General features: G+C 46.6%; 2 protein-coding genes and 2 long non-coding RNA genes across 4 annotated transcripts in view; 2 read left to right on the top strand and 2 right to left on the bottom strand.

Annotated features, from left to right (window-relative positions):
* The first annotated feature begins 5,368 nt into the window (after positions 1 to 5,368).
* On the top strand, positions 5,369 to 11,138 carry LOC309377075 (snaclec 3-like). The gene is made up of 6 exons (XM_081923984.1): positions 5,369 to 5,518; positions 6,943 to 7,058; positions 8,976 to 9,122; positions 9,373 to 9,487; positions 10,005 to 10,077; positions 10,421 to 11,138. The coding sequence occupies exons 1-6, from the start codon at positions 5,467 to 5,469 to the stop codon at positions 10,461 to 10,463; spliced, it is 546 nt and encodes a 181-aa protein (XP_081780110.1). The 5' UTR covers positions 5,369 to 5,466; the 3' UTR covers positions 10,464 to 11,138.
* On the bottom strand, positions 11,013 to 12,630 carry LOC309377088. Its single transcript, XR_014171431.1, has 2 exons — positions 11,732 to 12,630; positions 11,013 to 11,159 (listed from the first exon to the last, which is right to left on the bottom strand). It is a non-coding gene; the product is annotated as an uncharacterized lncRNA (long non-coding RNA).
* A 2,112-nt stretch (positions 12,631 to 14,742) lies between these two features.
* Positions 14,743 to 20,218, top strand: LOC309377078. Its single transcript, XR_014171428.1, has 2 exons — positions 14,743 to 15,816; positions 18,564 to 20,218. It is a non-coding gene; the product is annotated as an uncharacterized lncRNA (long non-coding RNA).
* OSBP (oxysterol binding protein) overlaps positions 19,304 to 21,881 on the bottom strand; it is a 27,850-nt gene continuing 25,272 nt past the window's right edge. Inside the window, exon 14 of the mRNA XM_081923839.1 lies at positions 19,304 to 21,277. Within this exon, the coding sequence (XP_081779965.1) occupies positions 21,135 to 21,277 (143 nt within the window). The 3' untranslated portion in view covers positions 19,304 to 21,134. The remainder of the gene's footprint in view (positions 21,278 to 21,881) is intronic.

The raw sequence follows: 21,881 nt of genomic DNA, 5'->3' as shown, positions 1-21,881 counted from the left end.
ACAATGATCAGAGTCCAACTGCATGGCTGGCTTGGAGCCATGCCCTCTGGTGTCATTAGTTGGCTCCAGTGGTGTTCTCTCTTTAGAGATGTACAAGGGAGTGAAGGACCCTGAGTGAGCCAGTGATGTTGTGCACTGTTCTGCACTTGAGAAACTTTGCTTAAAGTCCAGCCCTCTCCCCCCGGGGTGGTCCACAGACTGCTCTCCCTTAACATTGTCCTCCGCAGTTACATTTGAGGATTGCTGAGCCCCAGAAGCTGGGTCCACATCTGTATGCAAAGTCTCCAAGGACTGGTCATGATGCCCCAGTTCTGACACCTTTCCTCCCCCACAGCCTTGATTTTTGGACAGGGAAAGAAAGCATAGTATTGGTTGTGGTCTTATATTATACTATTCTAGGGTGAGCTGTGCCATCTCCTGTAATCTTGGGAGCTCCAAGCTGGTTTTAGTAGGTTTTGGTTGTTTCAGATGTTATCATAAATATTTTGCATTGCTTTTAATATCATTTTTATTACTATGGGATTTTTTTTGCTTCCAAATTACTGTTAATAAGCTTTTCATTCCTTGCCAGACTGGTTTACTCGCTAATGCTCCCTGTAATATGTTGGAAAGCATTTTAGTTAATTAGTGGGAATTAAGTCTGGAGGATTTTCACATAATTGATATGCACCAAGTATTCTGAGTCATAATGTGTTCTAAATCAGGATTGCTTTTGATGATCCTAATATGTAAGTAGTTCCCTTTAGCACTATAGCCTAAAGTTGTATTCTTCTGCTACTTTGTTATTTGCTGCTTGGGGCTGCCTTAGGAGGAAGGGTAGGATAGAAATATAGGAAAGGCAGAAAGTTAATTGCAAGATGTAAAAATAGATTGACTATGTTATACACCAGGCGTGGCTAACATTTATGAACCCAGGGGCCACAATCACCCCTGGCCAAACCTGGACAGGTGTGTGTGTGTGTGCGCGTGCGCGCAGGGGAGGCTACATGCAGGTAGTTAGAATAGCCAGGGCTTTTTCCAGGGGGAACTCAGGAACTCCGTTCCAGCACCTCTCAGGTGAGCACCATTGCCATCCTAAGAGAATGAGGAAGGTGTTCATGGTGAGAACCAGCACCTCTTTTTCTAGAAAAATAGCACTGGTCTGGCTAACTCACCCTCTCACTTGCATATTCCCTTTCTCACACAGAAAACACATGCAAGATTCACAGTCATGCAGGTCACAAACACACAGCGCCTACTATTCCCCACTCATCACATTATATGAGTGGCAGAGTGGGAGGGCACTTTAGACATACCTGGCCACCTCATGAGAAGAGAAGTCTCCCTGGAAAAGACCCTGATGTTGGGAAAGATGGAGGGCGCAAGGAGAAGGGGACAACGAGGAAGAGATGGTTGGACAGTGTTCTCGAAGCTACCAGCATGAGTTTGACCAAACAGCGGGAGGCAGTGGAAGACAAAAGTGCCTGGCGTGCTCTGGTCCATGGGGTCACGAAGAGTCGGACACGACTAAACGACTAAACAACAAGACCTCTCAAGGGCAGGAGACAGTTCTGCCAGCTCATTACAATCCCTCCCCCCCCCCGCCCCCATGCATAGCATCAATTGGCTGGTGGTTGCGACATCACAAACTCTGCTCGCTCTCCTACTTCTCAGAATAGTTTTGCAACTTTAGGAGAACTGGTTTCCTTTTTTTAAAAGCTGGTGGTGCAAGAATGTTTAGATAGTTTAGCAAGTATGCAGCTCTTTATGAAAAAAGAAGGTACAACATTGTGCCCGAAGAATGGGGCAATACTGGTGACTGTTGGAATCACTGGGGAAGTCCATTTTTTGCTAGGACAATGAAAGATCTGTCTTGCTATGCTGGGGGGAAGCACCTCAGTTGTGTTCAACAAATGTTTGAACTCGGCTGTAGTATTTCAAAATGCAATTGCCAATTCCTATCTGTGCCCATCCGGCATAGTCCTCATACCATGACATTAAGAAAGTAGCTAAGCACTATGCGTATCTATTAAACTCCAGCTGCTTTCAGACAAGTGTGATTATGCCAATCTACAGACCAACGGGGATGATGCCAATCTACTGTTTGAGTCCTGCTAGGAACATGGGAAACTCCTTGATTATGAGTCACACTATTGGTGCATCTAGCTCAGTATTGTCAACACTGGCTGGCAGCAGCTCTCCAGGGTTACAGGCAGGAGTCTTTTCCCCAGGCCCACCTAGAGATGTCAAGGGTTGAACCTGGGACCTTCTGCATGCAAAAGAGATGCTCTCCCTCTATCCTATGGCCCAACCCCAGACCCAGGGACTACATGTTCCAGCATAAAATCTTCATGCTAGCTGGTGTCTCCTCAAACCCATAGCAAGAAACATTATGGTGGATAAGGGCTGCAAGCACGCGAGGGGAGCACCTTAAGGCAAAGAACAAGAATCTGTATCTTGAGCATAATATAATGCCATCTTGTCAAGCCTTGTCAGGGAAATTCCCTTGGGTGTTCAAGTATGAAAGGTAAAGGTAAAGGGTAAAGGGACCCCTGACCATTAGGTCCAGTTGTGACCGACTCTGGGGTTGCGGCGCTCATCTCGCTTTACTGGCCAAGGGAGCCGGTGTACAGCTTCCAGGTCATGTGGCCAGCATGACTAAGCCGCTTCTGGCGAACCAGAGCAGCGCACAGAAATACCGTTTACCTTCCCACCGGAGCGGTACCTATTGATCTACTTGCACTTTGATGTGCTTTCAGACTGCTAGGTTGGCAGGAGCTGGGATTGAGCAACGGGAGCTCACCCGTCGCGGGGATTCGAACCGCCGACCTTCTGATTGGCAAGTCCTAGGCTCTGTGGTTTAACCCAGGAGGAGAGGTGAGAGTCTCTGGCAGCTGTCTCCTCTTTTGTGAACAGCCCTCAGGTCTACCCTCCTTGAGGGACAGCTTCAAGCCTCTTTCTCCCTCTCCTCACTTCACATCACTCGCTGGCAGCTCAGATCACCGTGGCTCGGTCAGTGGTGAGGGCTTGGGTTGGTGAGGCCACCCTCCACTCCTTGCTCCCCAGCACCCGCATCCGGGGCGCCGATTGCTACGATTGCTACACCACTGCTAACACCTCACCATATCTTCTCCCACCACAGTCCTTGAAATGCAATGTACATATCAGGAGGTTCCTTGCACTTTCAATGGAGTTCTTTTAAATTTTTAACAGTCAGCTGTTGATTTCCTCCTTCACTGGTTGTTACCAGTTTTGTGGTCAGGTTACACGCTTGCAGCTGTAAAACTAGCCCCGCTGATAATGAGTTTAACAGAAATGCCACCTCAGCCTTTAGGGGGAGATCTTTTATGGGCCACACCAGAAGGTCCCAAGGCTAGTTACAGCAATACCAAACACAGCATTAAAAAATAGTTTTAAACAAATGACCATCACAGTTAGAGACAACTAAAACACAAATTCTGTCTTCCAAAACCCATGATTCCCTATTTTAGAAAAAAAAGAGAGAGGGGCAAATCTGGTTTGGAACCGATTATTATTCTGCCAGTTTTGCAGAGGACAATTGGCCTTGCATAGCAGTACACAGGGCTGGCCCACCCATGAGGCAAGGTGAGGTGGCTGCCTCAGGTGGCAAGATCCACAAGGCAAGCAGATCGGCCCTGCAAGGAATACATTGCTCATTGCTGCTGCTGCCGCCATGATAGCAGTGGTAGCTGCAGCACACTCCTTGGAGGCCAGATCTGCCATCTTCTCTGCAGCTCTTCACCCACAATGACCTCTTGACAAATAGGAGGTGCTGCTGGTCTCCTCCCACTCTTGTACCCAATGTAGATCTTTACCCCAATCCCCTCTTCCTGATGTAGCTCTTCACTCACCCTTTCTTCCCAGAGGCATAGCAAGGTCAGGTGGTACCCGGTGCTGAAAATTTTTTGTCACCTCCCCCCCCATTGAAAATATTAAAAGAAGGAAAAATAAGATACTTATGGTTGCAAGTGTTATTTTCTGGTTTATTTATTTAACATTGTGAGCATAAGCACTTAAAAGCCCTGCAGACTCAGTGGCCTCAATATCAGCCAGAAACAAATTTCTTCTAACCCACCACCCCACTGCTCTGTTCACAATCTAGCCCGATGGTTGAACTTTGCACACTATTTTGAAATAGGTAAGCCTAATAATGGAATTGCCCTAATAAGGATGTGTGTTTTCCTTATGGTTCGGTGCCGCTCACTTTACTTTTACAGTGCCTTTTAAAACAGGTGGCTAATCTGTGTCCCTCCAGGTGTTGCTGGTCTACAACTCCCATCATTCCTATTGGCCATACTAACTGGGACCACAGACTAGCCCCCCGTTAGAAGGTTGTCCGTGTAATGCACCATATCAGAAGCACAAATCCCTTTCAAGGAGCTATTTCCCTCTCCTCCCCCTCGTGTTTTTTCTTAGTATATGCCCTGAACAACTCTGCAACTCAAACGCTTGCTCATTCTTTTGAGACATTTGAGTTAGTCCCAATAAAGCATTGCTCAACTATTGGGCTGTTGTTGTTGTTGTTTTAATTAAATCCACCATTTCAAAAAGAAACAGATGTTTTTAGGCTGCAATTCTACATACACCTGCTTTCCTGGGATGAATTTCTGTGGAACTCAGTGCAGCTTATTTCTAAGCAGACATGCAAAGAAAGGCACAGTTGTTTAAGCACCGTCTCAGCAGCTCACTGAACAATGAGAAACAATTTTCATGCTAATGTGAATACATTCTTATATTAATTCTCTCCTGCAATGTTGATGTATGGATCTTTACATCTGTTTCTTTGGGGTGTTAGGAGGCACTGATATATCTCTTGGCTTAATCAAACCGAGAACGCATCATCCAGCTTCTGTGTTTGAAAGACGTGTTTGTTTGTTTATTATTATTATTATTATTATTATTATTATTATTATTAGTAGTAGTAGTAGTAGTTCCTGAATACCTGGCACACCTGGACTGCAATAATCATATGGATATAGAAAAGCAGGAGGAAATGTCTTGGTAGCTTTATTGTAAATATCCCTCCTACGTAAGAATAGCCTTGCCTGATCAAACCAAAGGGTCCTGTTCTTCCCCCCTCTTGTCCATCTCCAGCTAAGGTAGGGTCTTCCCTGGCTGGGTGTGTGTGTACCATTTTGTGGTTCGCCTCCAGTGGCAAAATGTCTTGGGCCAGCTCAGGAAAGGGTGAAATGTACTAATTCCTGGATTACACAGACACTCTGATGTGTTGGCTCTGCTTGGATAGTGTAGTTGTGAGATTAGGTAAGGGGAAAGAAACTGAACAAAAGACAAGCATTCCCCTGATTTGCATAGATCCAAAAAAGATTAAGAACTTCCTGAATCCGGTTCACTTTTTAAAAATTGCTCTTCTTTAAATACAGCTGGCCAGCCTATAAAACAGGTCCCATTCCTCTCCACAGTACAGAGCAACTTTGGACTTCCACGCCTTCGCTCCTTCTTGAAGAAATGGGAACTTGGACTGCTCTCTGTGCCTTCCTTCTGATTGCCTTCATCCATGGTGAGTTTAGACTGATTTAGTGTTTTGAATAGGGAAAATAAGAATTTAAGGACTTTTAATAAATTGACAAGCTTTTTTACACCATGTACATCCTTAGCAAATTAGGCTAAAACCTGAAGGTGATGTCAGTAATGATTGATTGCCCAAGAAAGTAATTAGGTGTTCATTTTCATTTGGATCCTGTGCATGCCTATCTAAAAGGAAGCTCCACAGAGTTCAGCAGTGCAATTGATTGGGGATGCATCCTGAAAACCTCTTAACTGTTGAATGCTTCTTTCTAACAATGGCAGGCCTATTACTCCACTGGTGGGCAACCTATTTGTTTTGTATTTGCTCTAATGGGCTGGTATATCTGCTCTCACCTTTCGGGAGAAACATTTCTGAGCCAAACAGCAGCTCATAGCCAGAACAATATACCTTGTTCTTGTTTCTTGGAGGAAATCCAACAAAGGCTGCTGTGGGATGCTCTAAAGTACAGAATATCATGTCATCAGGGAGTGAGCTGGGCTAGATGGCATGTGGGATTCATTGGACTTGTGAATCAATAGCTCATAACTGACGTTTTTATACCATTTCTCTCCTGTGTGGAGCAATTCCTACAGTGCAAAGATTTTTAGCAGTTTGAGATAGCACCGACTTAGCACAGGAGCCTTCAGTCTCTCAGCCTACCATCTATAACATGGGAAAGGATAATAGCAGACAGTGACCTATATTACAGCATTACCTCTAGTTCACACTCCCCCCCCCCTTGTGCTCAGTTACTGTCCCATCCTGATTTGGGAAGTTTGCCCACTGTGTCCGAACTGGGGAAATTATGCTTGAAACCTCTCCAAAGCTGTGGTTTCTGATTATCCTTTGAAGGCAAATTATGATTTGTCCAAAGCAGCAAGGGAAACAACTGGAGCATGAGAGATTTGTAGGCTTAGCACATTGAAAAGGAAGAGGGGGGAGGGGTTGCTACGGGTATGTTTACCAACCAGGGAAAGTATGAATATTACATGCACAATGTACACGCATGCACACACACACGGCAACCAAGCACATGCAATGAAATCACACAATTGCACGCTCACCTCCTCCCCATCAGCAGTGACACATTTCGGACAGGCAAGAGCACTCAGAGGTGGTGCAGGGATGGTCAGGTAAGGGATGTGGCTTAAGGGGCAGAGATTGTCTGGAGAGTCTCTAGGACTAGAAAGACAACTGGAGGGCTGCATTTGGTCTCCAGGGCTGAAGTTTCCCATCACTGGGGCAGAAGATAGCAGTGCCATTTGGTTTATGGCCACCATGTTCATTAGTACCCCTGCCTCTTTGTAAATGAAGAGAATAGGATTCTAGGAGTGTGCAAGAGTTTGAAATGCAGGGTGACCAAATCATTTGACTTAACTTCTTAATTCCATCTTGGTTCCTTCTCTTTGCCTCAGGTACTTGTTCCCAAACATGCCTTTGTGCCCGTGGCTTTTGTGAGAGGGGCTGGGTGCAGTATCAGAATGCCTGCTATAAAGCTGTGACACAACCAATGACCTGGACTGATGCAGAGGCAAGTGATTGATGTGATGTCAAAGGGGACAGAAACAGACCGGTCACACGTCCTTGACTAGACCAGATTTGTAGGAGAAGTGGAGGCTGCTCTGTGGAAAAACATATTGCAGAGGTCTTTGCTGTCCTTTTGGGGAAAATAAATAGTGATTACCTAGAAATACAATCGATTTGTCCACCAACCTTTTTATTTTTGGACATACTGTGGAAAACACAAAACTGAGGTCAGATTAAATGCCAACACTTATTTCCTGCCAGGCAGACACACAACTCTCTCTTTCCCCCTTGGCATATCATCTAGTGGCAATTACTTGTGTCATAATGATGCAATGCTCTGCCCCCCAGCTCTCCTTTGCCCCCCCCAGAAGAGGACAGCCACTGATGTTTATCAGGGAGCAAGGAAATATGTCACCATGTGGCCAAGCACTGCCACATATTAACAGAAATTAAGCAGGAGCAAAGCAGGTACCATTCTCAGCCATGGATGTGCTCTGATGCCTTCACCCAACACTTCTCAATGAGATTTTCCCCACTGCTTTCCAAACCACAAAAAGTCTGTTTCTTCTTTCAAAGTTAATATGTTTGCATTAGTGCATTTTAGTCCACTTTAATTGTGCACACCTCAATACAATACAAATCTTTATTACGGTCATAGACCAGCATAAAAGGGTGGGATACAATCATTTAAAATCTGAAAAGTGTTTTGGAAAGCTAAAAGGTATTAAAACAGAAGGTGAATATAAAAGTCTGTAAGAATTTAAAAGAAGCTAAAAGAAGGGATAGGAGCACTGGGTAGGTGTGGAAGAGCATAAAAGGTTGATACATAAAAGACTTTAAGTATTAATTTACGAAGCACTCTGATATGTTCATTAAAACTGGTTTGTGGCATGGGTCATCCTCCGATGAATTTTGAGTGCTGCTGTGCAGAATCTAGCAACATTGTGTGTTGTCACAGGATTGGTATCTGAGAGCATCAGGGAGTTAGAGAATTGCCCTGTGAGCCCTGGGTACTTATGAAGCACTGGGGAAAGGCTATAGTAGGGAAATCAGGCTATATACCTCAATTGATGGCATGCGCTTGAATCCCTCCAGCAGAAAGGTGACAGTCTCCAGAGGCAGTCCTAAACACACAAAGAGCACCTCAAAGTGCAGGATTCCCCAAACACAAACACACGCAGTCACAGCGCCCCTGCCTTTAAACCACCCACCCACCTACCCACCTGCTTCTGCTTTGCTGCCAGTTATTTTGCTCTGGGAGGAGCCTCCACTCACTAAACAACCGAGTGCTGAATGATTTGCCCTTCACAAAAGCATCTGATTAAAAGGTGATAGTTGAAACCATGTGAATACATGACGGATCTGCACCAAAGCAGTGAAGGGCAAGCTTTTCTAACATCCTTAATTTTTGAGGCAAAATTAAAAACGGCAAAATGATAAATGGGAAGCATATTTTGATGAGAGCAAGAACAGTTGCAACCAGAGGTGCTCTATACTTCATTACAAAACAGTTAAACTAATGAAACACAGCTGTTCTACTTCATCAGATTGATCTGAAGTTTTTGTTGCATCACCAGGTAACTTGGAGATCAGTGTGCAGAGATTTTAATATATTAAGTGGCTTATGGATGCCTATAAATAAATAACAAAAAACTTCTCTCTATGCCCAGTTTCAAACTAGAAAGGAAAATCGTCTTGGTTTTCTAAATAATGGAATTTTTTAGCTTTCTAACGGTACTGTGCTGAGATACGCAGTTCTTATGGTTGTGGGGAAATGTCTGAAAGCATTTAGACACCAACTGCATTGATTTTCAAACTCTGCTTAATAGGGAGGCATTGCACAGATATTTGGCTCTTGTGAAACAGACTTTTTTTGTAATTAAGCAGAAAGTGAATTATTTCCCTGTGTATTTTCCCCCAGATGGCTTGCCAGAGCTATGACAGGAACTCTCACCTAGCCTCCATCCACAGCCCAGAAGAGAATGACTTCATTTTTCACCTGATGGGCAAGCCACTGGATCACACCAAAGGAAAGGCCTACTGGATTGGTGCTCATGACACTTTCAAGGTACACTATGCTGACTTAGCCATTCAGAATAGCCAAAGGTTCAGCTTAATTATATATACATGCTGTTTGTGATCCACATTGGGAGGGCTTTGCCCTGAAAGGTGGCATATATTTCCCCCCATGTTTTCCATGGCTTTTTATAGGCCTAGTACAATATGCAATGTGTGGATTTTTTCTTTTTTCTTTTTGACTTAGCAAGCCTTTCTTTCTGTGAATGTTTTAGCTGAAGATTCTGTTGATCTTTCCTTAGGAAGGAGACTTTGTCTGGACAGATGGTTCCAAATTTGATTACCGGACGTTTCCTCCTTCACAGCCTGATGGACTGGCAGGCGAACACTACTTGGGATCTTGGGTTTTGCAAAATGGTGAAAAACAAACTCCCCTCCCCTGCAAAGCGCTTTTTTGGGAGGGATCAGGGATTTGCTTAGGCATGTGTGTGTCTCTCTGTGTGTGTGCTCATACACTGGGAACAAGGGTAATAAAATAGGAAGTAGACCCTGGGTGTGTGTGTGAAAGAATCCACAGAAGCTGAGCAGACAAAACATGAGAGAATATTTTGTTAATGACATCGTGAAGATGCCCTATAAAAAGTGAGTGAACTATTCTACAACAAATGTCCAGTATGGAAGCAGCCATGATTTCTCAGTAGTATCCTCTGGCTCCTCTGCTAGAAAACATGTGCTTCTTTTTTTGGGGGGGGGCTCCTGTAAGAGAGTCTCATATTTTAACTGTTTCATGGCAGCCTAGCATGAGGCAGCAGTATGGATAATCAAGTTGGAACCTAATCAAGTAACTCAGACCTTGGATCCATGCTTTGGAGTTGTTCGTGGCACTGACAACATTTGTGACTTGACCATTCCTCCTTCTCTCTGTCTCCTTCAGGATTTGTGACCTGGAATGACTATGCTGTTTCCTGGAAATTCCTATCTGTTTGCAAATACTCCTTGGGAAGTAGGTGAGAAGTGGGTTCAATCTCTTTGGAAGTTTGACCTTACTAGTCCAATGAACTTCTTGGGATGAGCACAGGGGAGCACAACAGCTTCTAGCTAAAGTTCCTGCAGCACTGTTTCTCCAGTTAGGACAAGGGTCCCCAAACTGTGCTTCATTCAGGTGGTCCATGACATGCAACCCACCCTAGAACCTTATGGTGAAGTCCATTAAATTAATCGTAACCAGCAAGAACAATAACTTTGGGGATTGTTTCTGTGTAAATATGTACAGGCTCTGGTTGCATATCAAGCTAAAGTCTGGTTGTCATGTTGTCATGTTTTGACCATCATATGTTCTTCTTCCCTAAGCCACGGGTGCTGTGCATCGGAAGGATTCAGAAGGGGAGACTGATGTGAAATTGCTGGTGTGAAAAAGGGAAGATGGCGGAATCCTGGGATGTTTCTTCTTCCTGTCACAACCTTAACTTGCTTCTTTGTTTCTTTGTCGAGCGTTGCAGTGTTATGCAAGGTCATTTCGAGATCAGAGCCCTGGCCAGTGGCTTCCATACAACAGGGAGAAATTGAGTTGTAGTAATTGGAGACCTCTAAAGAAGAAGAAAAGGTTGTGGTCCAAATAAGCTTTTCCATTTGAGCCATGATCAGGGACCTGTCAGTGTCCACATTTTGCTGGACTCAAAACTCCTATCATCCTTGATGCCTGCTGACTGAGTCAGATGGAAGCTAAGAGTCCAGTAGAATTTGGGCGGCTACAGGTTGCCCATTGCTGTAGCAGCAGGAGCCTCGGTGTTAGCGCAGCACAACAGGCATACCCAGTGGGTGATTTGGGTCAGTAGAAGTGTTGCACCCTGTCGACCCTGTCACATACTGTTTTGTTTCTGCCAGTCCAAGAACATTTGGAAAGAATCAAATCCCCCACCTCAGAAAAAGAACATTTATTTCCTTTCTCTGTTTGCTTTCCATCTTTTCCTCTTGCCATTTTGAAATGTTCATCTTTCATCCATGCGCTCCCATCAAAAATCAACACTGTATAATGCCTATTCATTAAAAACCAACTCTTTTAGCACTGCTTTCTCTGAAAAGTTGTTTTCTGTAAATATGTAAAGGGGGGGGAATGACAAAAGTGGAGTTGAGTTGAGCAACTTTGGGGGGAAGCATGGGCATAGCCAGGGAGGTGCAGGGGGCAGCAGCCCCCCCTAAATCAAGTAAATAGATAAAAAATACAGTGGTACCTCAGGTTACAGACACTTCAGGTTAGAGACTCCGCTAACCCAGAAATAATACCTTGGGTTAAGAACTTTGCTTCAGGATGAGAACAGAAATCGCGCGACAGCGGCAGCAGGAGGCCGCCTTAGCTAAAGTGGTACCTCAGGTTAAGAACAGTTTCAGGTTAAGAATGGACCTCCAGAACGAATTAAGTTCTTAACCCGAGGTACCACTGTACTTAACTAACTGAACAACTGCATCACAGATAACTTGGTTCTGCCCCGCCTCCAATATAAAGCCTGTCGTAGTCCCCCAATAAATCCTGGCTATGCCCATAGGGGGAAGAGCTCTCATCTGAAAAGCTTAAAAGGTGAAATTAGTGGATGCTGTAGCCTTTTTAAGGACAAAACTTGGCACAGGAGGGTTGATCCACTTGCACACAAGATTTGGGTTTACCTGCAGAGTATGTGCATAATGTATCATATTACAGCCTTAATCCTCTGCTATCTGTAGGGCCAATCTGCTTTTGGATTTCTTCACCTTGTATCCAAGCTGATGTTCTTCACCACACAAGGCACTGAATGATTTTCTCAAAAAGGACCAGTCCGGTGACTGATTTGGTCGGGGTGGGGAGTTGGCGAGCAATTTGAAGAGCAGCAGCAGCAGCTCCGATTGGCTTCCATAAGGTCCAACATTCTCTCAGGGGACTTTAGGGAGTCGGTGCTATTTCAGGAAGAGGAGTCCACGAGTGTTCCTCAGATACGTGCGAAGGATCCTGCACGAAGGATCTACAAGATCGCACATAACAGAGATGTGTAATTTTAAGTCTTTATCCGCTGCCAATGAGAATCCAGCCATGCAACGTTTGTGATAAATTTATTTTGTGGGTGTGGGTGAGCGAAACATGACGATCTCTGTAAGCATTTTCCTGGAACGAATAATTAATATATTTTGTAAGCGCAGCGTAGTAGCACGGGGAGAAAGAATTTCAGCTGCCCAAAGGAACACTCTCCAGCTTTTCGCCGGAGGAGCTCAGACTCTTGCTATTTTATTTTCCCCCCACGCTAAATAATCCCGCCCAGACTGCAGGCGAGGCTGTTGAGCCTATGAAACCTTCCATATTAGCAGAGCGGGAGCCTAGTGTTCTGCATAGCCGAGGGGTTCGGGCGCGGGGCTGCGGAGCCGAACAGGCGCCTCTGTCGCCGAGTTCGAGGTTCGCCGATGCCAGGATGCGGCCCGCGGACGCCTGGCTTGATAACAAACCTGTGCAACCGCCGCACAGCCCAAACCACGGGAGAGATGAACCGCTGCTGCAGTTTCGTCACACTGTACCTTTCATAGGATCGAAGTGGGAGGGAAAGTGAGCTGGCAACCTCGCCGCCCCCCGCCCCCCCCAACTCACACACATTAGATCACGCGTAAAAGTGTCCGACAGGCGACTTCCTGCGCAAAACGAGTGAATTGGCAAAAGCTCCGGATTTAGTTCTTTCCATTAGGGTGACTTGCTCTATTTCAACAAGCACAACGCGATGGGAAGTTCTCCAAGGGGTACAGTATTGGGACGGATCCGTGCGGGATTTGTTTTACGTCCGCAAAAGTGACTCTGGTGGGACTCGAACCCACAACCTTTGAATCGCTGCGCCACGCTAGAAGTCCAATGCGCTATCCATTGCGCCACAGAGCCGCGGGTCACGCTCTTCCCTCTGGCTCTTAAAAGGAGACTTACAGGTTACTTTAAGGCAATCCAGAACGTTTACACGGGGAGGCAGAAAGCACTTGCTTTGCCTTTGGAATTGCAGCCAAGACGGGGTGGCGAGGACTGCAAGAAGAAAAAAGAACCGACATGACTATTGGGGCTTTTAAAATGGACTAATTAGAGAAACAAAATCTGTGCACCAGAAATGGGGTTCGAGCCTAGGCAGGCTTATGTGTCGACTGGATCTCAAGCCCTACGCCTTAGCCATGGTTTACAGAATGGCCCAGTGGCTAACTTTTATGACTCCTCAAAATAAGGTGAATAAGTTCAGTGTTCGAAATACGGCTTACTATGAAAGCGTCTTTATTTAACAAAGTTCACCAGCTATTAGCCAGTGCTGAAATGCTGAATGCCTTAGTGAACCAGAAGCAGCAGCTAACCTAAGAGTCAGGCAGACAGACAGAGGACTATTTCCTGCACCTGTCGATTTTTTATTTATTTTTGGATGTGTGCGCGCGTGCGTGTGTGTTCACACCGCTCAAATGTATGGATCCATTTCTTCCTATAATACGCAGCTAGCTGAATGTTGCACTTTGAGCTCCGCCGCCCCCCCCCAATGAAAACTTGGAAATTGCTTTCCGGTGCCCCCTCGCGCGAAGCGGGGGAAATTTTCTCCGCCTCTTGCCGCGAGGAGACCTCCCTGAGTTTTCTCGCCGCTTTTGTTCTCTCCTGCCCTCCAGACCGTGGGATCAGATGCGGGGAGACTTGGAGGAGAGTTTCTGTCTTCCCGCCCGACCCGAGGCAGCAACAAATGCAAGTGAAAGAAAGAAAAGCCTTTCCTCCTAGGAAAAAAAATCCTTGTGCATGGATCCCCGGGAGCCGCTTTCCTGTGCTCGAGCCCGCCAGGGGGAGGCGATCATTCCCAGGTTCAGTCCCGGAAATCTCCGGGTAAAAGGATCAGGAAGAAAGCAGGGCGGAAGCCCTCTGGCCGTGACAAAGTAAAAAAAGCACTTCATCGCAGGCCTTAGAACAAGAGAAAAGGAAGCCCAGGGGTCCCTGACTCTGAGATTCACTAGAGCTAAGAAATCTGCCTTCCAGCTTGAGACTGCGACCCATCGGAGCAGCCACGTGGGCTCACACACCGCGAGAAGCCACTCCAGCAACACGCGGCAAGGAGGCTTTTTACGCCACCTCTCCAAGTTTTAACTGAGAACGGGCTGCCTAGGAAGGGCTGCCTCGCCCTCTTTGCCAGGACACCGCAGACCCCACGGGTCTCTAACAGCGCCCAACTTAGAGGCGCCTCTCCAGCCGCAGAACTGGTCCCGCCGCTGCGGCTGCAACGCACCACTTCCGGTGGGCGGACGACGACTGCGCGGAGGACTAGAAACACCTATAGGGATCCCGCCAGTCAGTTGCCCTCCGGCCTGGCGTGCCATTTGTAGGGTTTTTTTCTCAACCTGTGGGGCCCCAGATGTTGTTGAACTACAACTCCCATCACCCCTAGCTAGCAAGGCCAGAGCTCAGGGATGAACAGTTCTCCCCCCCTTTAAAAATATTTAGGGGTACTCTCATTTTGACTCAAGAAAATCACCATTTCAGTAGTTCTAATCGGGAAAAATAAATACAGTAAATGGACAAAAGTGCAAAGATTCACAAAATGTTGAGGGGAATGCGTCCCCCCAGGAAAAAAAGCACTGAATAGAAGATAATAAATAAAATCAATATGGGGAACATTCGAACACGTGGATTGCTCTTCTGCAACTCTGGCATCCCCCAGTCCCAGAGTGTTGAAACGGGTTGCCTTCAGTCCTTTGCTCACCCCATCGCTGCAAATATATCGGAAAATGCCAGCTTCGTCCAAAAAAGGGATGCCCCCCCCGCTAGGTTCTCCGGCGCGTGATTGGTACTGTGACCCTTCCATCATTGAAACCCCTTTGCTTTGCCCCTTTTAACTCTTCGTAGGAACCCCCATTCCCAACCCCGGAGCATTTCCAGCCCTCACTGCCGCGAAGCAGCGGACTTTTAATGCAAAGCCCGCAGGGGGGTTGGAGAGCTAGGGAGTTTCAGTAGATTCGCCCGTCCCCCGCTGCCAATCGGACATTAGCTTAACCACAACATAATGCACAAAATGTCTGGAATCAGCTCACTCGGAAGATATATAATAGCACAACTGAATGCAAATTCCCAGTGGGTATTGGGATCTTTGGCAAATTTGTTTTCATCCTCAAAAGAAACCTGTGACTCTGGTGGGACTCGAACCCACAACCTTTGAATCACTTCACTACGCTAGAAGTCCAATGCGCTATCCATTGCGCCACAGAGCCGTGCGTTAGGTTTCCTCGTCTGCCTTAAAGGACACTTTTATGTTACCTAAACAGTGGCATCCATGTGCCGGAAGTTTTCTTGGAGAGTTATAAAACAGTTGCCTTAGGTTGGAAATTGCAGCTCCATCCGGGGCGGAGAGCAAGAAGAAAAAGAGTTTAAATGACTGATGCGGGGGAGTTTAAAGCGGACTAGCAAACAAAAGCTCCTTCTCTTACCAGAAGTGGGGTTCGAACCCACGCAGACATATGTCTATTGGATCTTAAGTCCAACGCCTTAACCACTCGGCCATTCTGGTAATTATGGTCAACTTTAAAAACACCATGGAATAAGCTGAGTAACTTCAGCCTTTTGACGCGCGATACACCCGCCCCCCCCCCCGCTGGACGAAGAGCGCCTCCATTCAACAAGCTGCATCGAGTAGTAGCAGAAGTTCAAAACCCATCTCCTAGCTACCCTGCCTGCCAGGATTAGTGCGTACGACAGAGTACTGCTGGAAGGGGCACGTTTCACACGAACAAATGTAAGAGAATTCATTTAGCACTGACAACTATAGTTGGCTAACTAATAATAAATCTTACACTTTCACCAGACATGAGAAGGGTCTGTTTGGTGGAGGGGAAACTCAGATATGTCATTATGCTTGTTTGCTTCCATACTGGAACAATAGGAACAAAGTTTGATCCCCCCACTTTTTTTGCCCCTCTTTACGTGTAGGTAGATGCGTGCTCTCCGTCTCCACTCGAAACATTAGTGCCATTCTCAAACGAGGCCGCAAGGTGGCAGCACAACGAGCGATGCTTCCTGAGCAGAACTTTTATCAGAAGCGAAGACAAAAAACATTGGGAAGAGAGCTGGTAGGTTTTTCTTTCGCCCTCCACCTGAATTAGACTGAAATTATAGACACACCTACCTAGGAGTAACTACCGCTGAACTCGGTGGGGCTTACTTCTTAATAGACTTGCATAGGATTGCAGTGGTTTTTATTGTCCTCGTTGCCTACCATGCAGTCCTGGTTAATTCAGAAGCAAGCCCCATTGAGTGCAGTGGGATTTATTCCTGGGTAAATGTGCATTCAAGGGACGCAGGTGGCGCTGTGGGTTAAACCACAGAGCCTAGGACTTGCCAATCAGAAGGTCTGTGGTTCGATTCCCCGCGACGGGGGTGAGCTCTCCCGTTGCTCAGTCCCTGCTCCTGCCAATCTAGCAGTTCAAAAGCATGTCATAGTGCAAGTAGATAAATAGGTACCGCTCCGGCGGGAAGGTAAACGGCATTTCTGTGCGCTGCTCTGGTTCGCCAGAAGTTGCTTAGTCATGCTGGCCACAGCTGTCTGCGGACAAACACCGGCTCCCTCGGCCTATAGAGCAAGATGAGCGCGCAACCCCAGAGTCGGTCATGGCTGGACCTAATGGTCAGGGGTCCCTTTACCTTTTTAAATGTGCGTACATAGGATTGCAACCTTGATTAGCTGTTGTTGTTTGCAAGCAGGCACTATTCTATGGGGAGAATGCTAAGGTGCAGTGAAGGAACACCGTGAGAAATCATGATTTCAATCTCATGCACAGGGTTCTTCAGCTTTCTGTGCCCGACTCCAATACTCCCACCTGTATTATCACATATCAGTGGAAAACTCAAAAGGCACCTAAGTTTCATTTGACATAAAAGGAACCACTGTGGTGTAGTGGTTGGACAGGAGCCTGGGAGACCAGGGCTATCCCCACTTGGCCACAAAGCCTGCTGGGCAACCTTGCACCAGCCACTGCCTCCCAGCCATACGTGGTGGGAGTGCCTAGAGATAATCCATAAAAAGCAGGTCTGTAGGCACTAGTCCACAAGTCTTAAGCACTAATGTTCTATGCTCATTGCAAATGTTATTTGAGATTCCCCAAATGGCTCCCAGTCCAGGGTTAGTGTGCCTGTTTCTCTTGCAACAGAAAAGTTAGCAAGTTGGATGGGAGAGGGTGGCTGAAAGGAGGTACACGCCACACTTTCAACATGTGATGCGTCAGTTTTCAATTTCCAGTGAAAAGAACTTGCTTTGAAAAGTGCAAAAGCTATAGTTCCTGTGAACAGATTCAGAGCTTAAGCTGGGGGCCTGGATAGCTATCAGACCTCCTCCTCCAATACGGATCAAATTGATCTTTAAGATCTCTTGGGGTGAGGGGAGACCCTCCTGTTTGTTACATGACCAGAGCAGCATTTAGTCATTTGGTGAGAGTGCAGAAGCAGGCCTTCTTGATGATGGACCCCACCTTCTGCAAAGCCCTCTCAATCATTAGTAATAGACACAGGAAAGATCTTTGAAGAACATTTTTAAAAATTGTTACCGAAGTTTAATTTTTATATTCTGTTTTGTACACTGCTTACCTGATAGCTTTGCTATTTATACCATTTTTAGAAAGTTACTTTGTACTCATTTTTATGTAACCCACTTTTTACTTTATTAAGCAGTAAAGGTAAAGGTACCCCTGACCATTAGGTCCAGTCATGGCCGACTCTGGGGTTGCGGCACTCATCTCGCTTTATTGGCCGATGGAGCTGGTGTACAGCTTCTGGGTCATGTGGCCAGCATGACTAAGCCACTTCTGGTGAACCAGAGCAGCACCGGAGTGGTACCTATTTATCTACTTGCACTTTGACGAGCTTTCGAACTGCCAGGTTGGCAGGAGCAGGGACTGAGCAACGGGAGCTCACCCAGTCGCGGGGATTCGAACCGCCGACCTTCTGATTGGCAAGTCCTAGGCTCTGTGGTTTAACCCACAGCACCACCCGCGTCCCTATTAAGCAGTATAAAATGTTAATAAACATATAGATGGTACTGGCAAAGCACTGGCCGTTCTCTATCCTTCCAAAGAGGGTAAATCTCTTCAGGTAGCAGCAGCAGGACAGAAATAGGGTAGCCAATTTGCAACCTAGAGAAAGCCTCCCATTATTAATCAGCCACCCAGTGGAAAAGGAGAAAGCAGTCTCAGCTTTCCATTTTTCAAGCCAGCCACTCTCTGCACTTGGCTGAAGCAAACAGGTCTCTGTTTTTGGCCCCAAAGATGGAAGAGGCCATAGACATGGGGCCAAAGAACTAAATTTGACTCTGTCAAATATTATACACAAGGAACCCCGATCAGCTCCCCAGACAAGATGTTAGGCATTGGAAGTATATGGAGTAGGGGTGGGGAATCTCTTTTCTGTCTAGGGGCCACATTCTCTTCTGGGCAAACTTATAGAGGCCACACTAACATAGCCTTCTCTATCCTTCATCAAGGCAAGTAAGAGGCATCATCCAAGTTCGAGGACCGATTCCAGCCAGGCAAGAAACACTCAAGGAAGTTGTGAATGTAAGGGAGTAGTGTGGACTGGGGAAGAGTGCTAGGGAGGGTGACTTCGAAAGTCCTGAGGCCAGTGACAAAGGCCTGATGTCCCACATCCCTAAGCTAGAAAGACACTCCATTTGTCATCCCTGTCATGCCATGGAATCGGTCACAACTGAAACAAGCACTGCAAGCTTGCTTTCTACGTATACCCAGTTTAAAAGCCTACTTTACCCTTATCCAGTCTAGAGTCCTAGCCTAAGGAAACAAAAATGATGAGCATCCCCAGTCTTTTCTCCACAGTCACTGATACTGACACACAGCATTGGGAATGAAGGAATCCCAAGTCAAGTGAGATTGTTGGCAGGGTTCAACATTTAGCAGAAAGCAGGTGCTGTCTGTCTAGCTTCAGTAAGCAAACAAGGATTTTCTTGCCCCTGCAAGAAACAGGACACACACCTGGTGAACATTAGAGATTTCAGAAGAGCCTCGTCAGAACCAAGTCCAAATGAAAAGGTAGACAAACGTTCCAGGCCCTTCTAAGGTGCCAGGACAGGAGGAGACAAAGGTTCAGAGGTATGTGTGCTCCCTTCTTAATCTTTGCCCCTTACACCAGAATAAACTGACAAAACAGGGAAGAAGTTGAAAAGGACAAAGAAGTCAGTTCAGGCCTGATAGTTGAAGTGATACACACAAAAAGCACTCTTGGATATTTCAGGTTTTATTATTTAATTTAGTTTTCTTGGAAAAAAGACAATAAGGCAAAAAAAAAAAATCCAAAAATAGAATTGCAGGAATATTCTCTCTTAATGCCTGCCAATATCCTATGCAAGGATGTGTCAGCCTCTACAAGCTGCAGAAAACAGGCTTCAGACAGGGACTGAGCAGCAAACAGTGCAGAGACCCCACCCAAAACCCCTTTCCTTCCCACTGAGCAGCACTGTCCTTTGCTGCTGGGGATGGCAGGGTTCACGGCCTCATTTCTACCTGCCAGCAAGCTGACTCCATCCCACCCACAAGCATCCCAGGGCAGGAACGCCGCCACCTCTTACCCCTTCAGTAGCTAAAGTTTGGAAGTTGAAAGAAAAACACAGAAAAAAAGAAAAAACGAGGATAGGAAACACAGAAGGAAGGCACCTCATTGTGTGATCCTTAGCAAAGGGCAGGGGCTGCCTTATAGTCCACACATACACATACACACATACGCACCCCCCCCCCCGAGCGTTGGCTTGGCTAGGGCAGCCTCTGTGCCCTTGTCCACTTCAACACAGCAGCAGCACCTCTGTCAACCTTAGGATCCAGCTTTGGCAGCTGAGAGCAGAGCTGTCCCAAGGCCAGTTTGGGGAGTTCTTGCAGCCTCCTGATTTCACAGCGGAATCCATGGACACCTGGCTTGTGCCTGCACAGTGAGGAGCCTGATGCCAGCGAGCTCCAGCTCTGCATCAGATAGTGTTTTTCAAAATTTTATTTTAAAGAAGGCAAGGCAAGCAAACCACTGTTGACTGTCACGCTTTCTGCAGAGCGTCTCCCTGGATCCGGTGGCAGTGGAGGGGGACAGCTGGGGGCAAGTGTTACAAAATGGGGTCTTCAGGATAGGAGGTACAGGAGGGGAAAAACCAGAACAAAAATTATATCTCTTTTTTTTCTCACTCTCTTTCTCTCTCTACATATATATAATATACATATAAACAGGTGCGCATTAAGCCAGAGGTTGCTTTAGGCAGAGGGGAGGCTGTGTCCTGCATCGCCGCTTTCCACCCAAGTGTATGTGGGGAAAATCTGAAGCCTGCTATGGGGAAGGGAGAACAAGTAAGTTTTATTTCCTACCATCGTATGAACAGCTGGTGATGTCACAAAGGCGGGTTCCGCTGAAACCAGAGCTACCTGCACCCACCCACTGCCACCACCCTGCGCCCGCTTCTCTAGGGCAGAATTAGTTGCTTTGCCACCTGTGTGAACAAAGAGACAGTGGCTCCTGGAGAGAACTGGCACCCACCTATCATCCTCCTGCCCACCCGATGTTTCAGAAACTTCTCCTGTAGGTAGAGTGCCACACAGGGCTTGGGAAAGAGGAAAAAGGGAGCAACCCTTATGGTCCCTGTATCTTCCCCAGCTATTCTCTTGGTGCATACATTCAAGGTCTTGACTATGGGCCCCTATCTGGAAGTAGAAAGGGAGGGCAAACCATGTAAGCATGGTGTTGCTTCCCCTCTTCCTCCCCAAACATGGGAGGCTGCGAGCAGAACAATACTCTCTTTTGGGTGGAGAAATGGAGGGCACAGTCCTCTATTTCTACTTGTCCCCAGCCATCCAGACACCAACTTCAGTTTCAATCAGCTAAGGCAACCCAGCCAATCACCACTGCTGGATTCTGCTTTGGGTGATTGATTCAAAACAAGTGATTGGTTAAGACAGACAGATTCGGTGAGGAAAGCACTAGGCAGGAAGTCACATGACCAGCCGCTCCCCCTCCATCCTTCTTCCACTACCCTCTTCTTTCCCCTCCATCCTCGTTAATAGTCCTGCTGCTTCCAGCTCAGAAGATGTCAGGGCACATGCTCCAGTCCTGTTTGTCTTTGCTCTCCCAGTAGCCTCCCCTGTACACATGGGACACCTCCTTGGTGTCAGGATCCTTCTTCCGCTCAAACCACAATGCTTTGTAGGGATCATAAGGAGTTCCTGCAGGGGAGGAAGGAAGGGGCAGCAGAGGAGGGGGAGAGGGAGAATTCTCAAATTAACAACAACAAATGGCACTTGGCTGGCATTTTTGCTGGGAAGTCAGTGCTATGCTTTTCCCTTAGCGAGGGGCCATAGTTCAGTGATGGAGCAACTCTTGATATGTCCCCTGCCCTTGGAAGTTTGGAAGGCAAGGTGTGGCAGCCCAGGAGAGGGCCTTCTCTGTGGCAGCCCCTAAACTGTGGAATTCACCCTCTCCGCAGAGCTGCAACTGTTCTTTTGATTGCAAACTGTTTTAACTGATTTTAACACTGTGTTTTTTACCCAGCCGTACACCCCTCTCCTGGGACCTTATGCAGAAGGGCTGGCAAGAATCCCAATAAATAATCCCAATCATAAATCACTGCTTTGCAATGCAAGGCCCCAGACTCAATCCCAGGCACCTCCAGCTAAAAAGGATCATAGGAAGCAGGGTCAGCAACATCCACTTTGCCCAATATTCTGGAGGGGCATTGCCAGCCAAGAACAAACAAGACTCAGCTAGGAGGACCAACCACCTCACTGTATTTAGGGCTGCTTCATATGTTCCTGTTGCCTTTTAAAAGTC

This window comes from Podarcis melisellensis (assembly GCF_964234715.1).
Source record: "Podarcis melisellensis genome assembly, chromosome: 1".
Lineage (NCBI taxonomy): Eukaryota > Metazoa > Chordata > Lepidosauria > Squamata > Lacertidae > Podarcis > Podarcis melisellensis.
This window is presented reverse-complemented; position numbering and strand designations above follow the sequence as displayed.

Excerpts from the sequence above, each read along its gene's own strand:
- LOC309377075 (XM_081923984.1), top strand. The coding sequence starts at position 5,467 with ATGGGAACTTGGACTGCTCTCTGTGCCTTCCTTCTGATTGCCTTCATC. Across the intron at positions 5,519-6,942 it reads TCTGATTGCCTTCATCCATG|GTACTTGTTCCCAAACATGC; the intron begins GTGAGTTTAGAC and ends TCTTTGCCTCAG. Across the intron at positions 7,059-8,975 it reads TGACCTGGACTGATGCAGAG|ATGGCTTGCCAGAGCTATGA; the intron begins GCAAGTGATTGA and ends ATTTTCCCCCAG.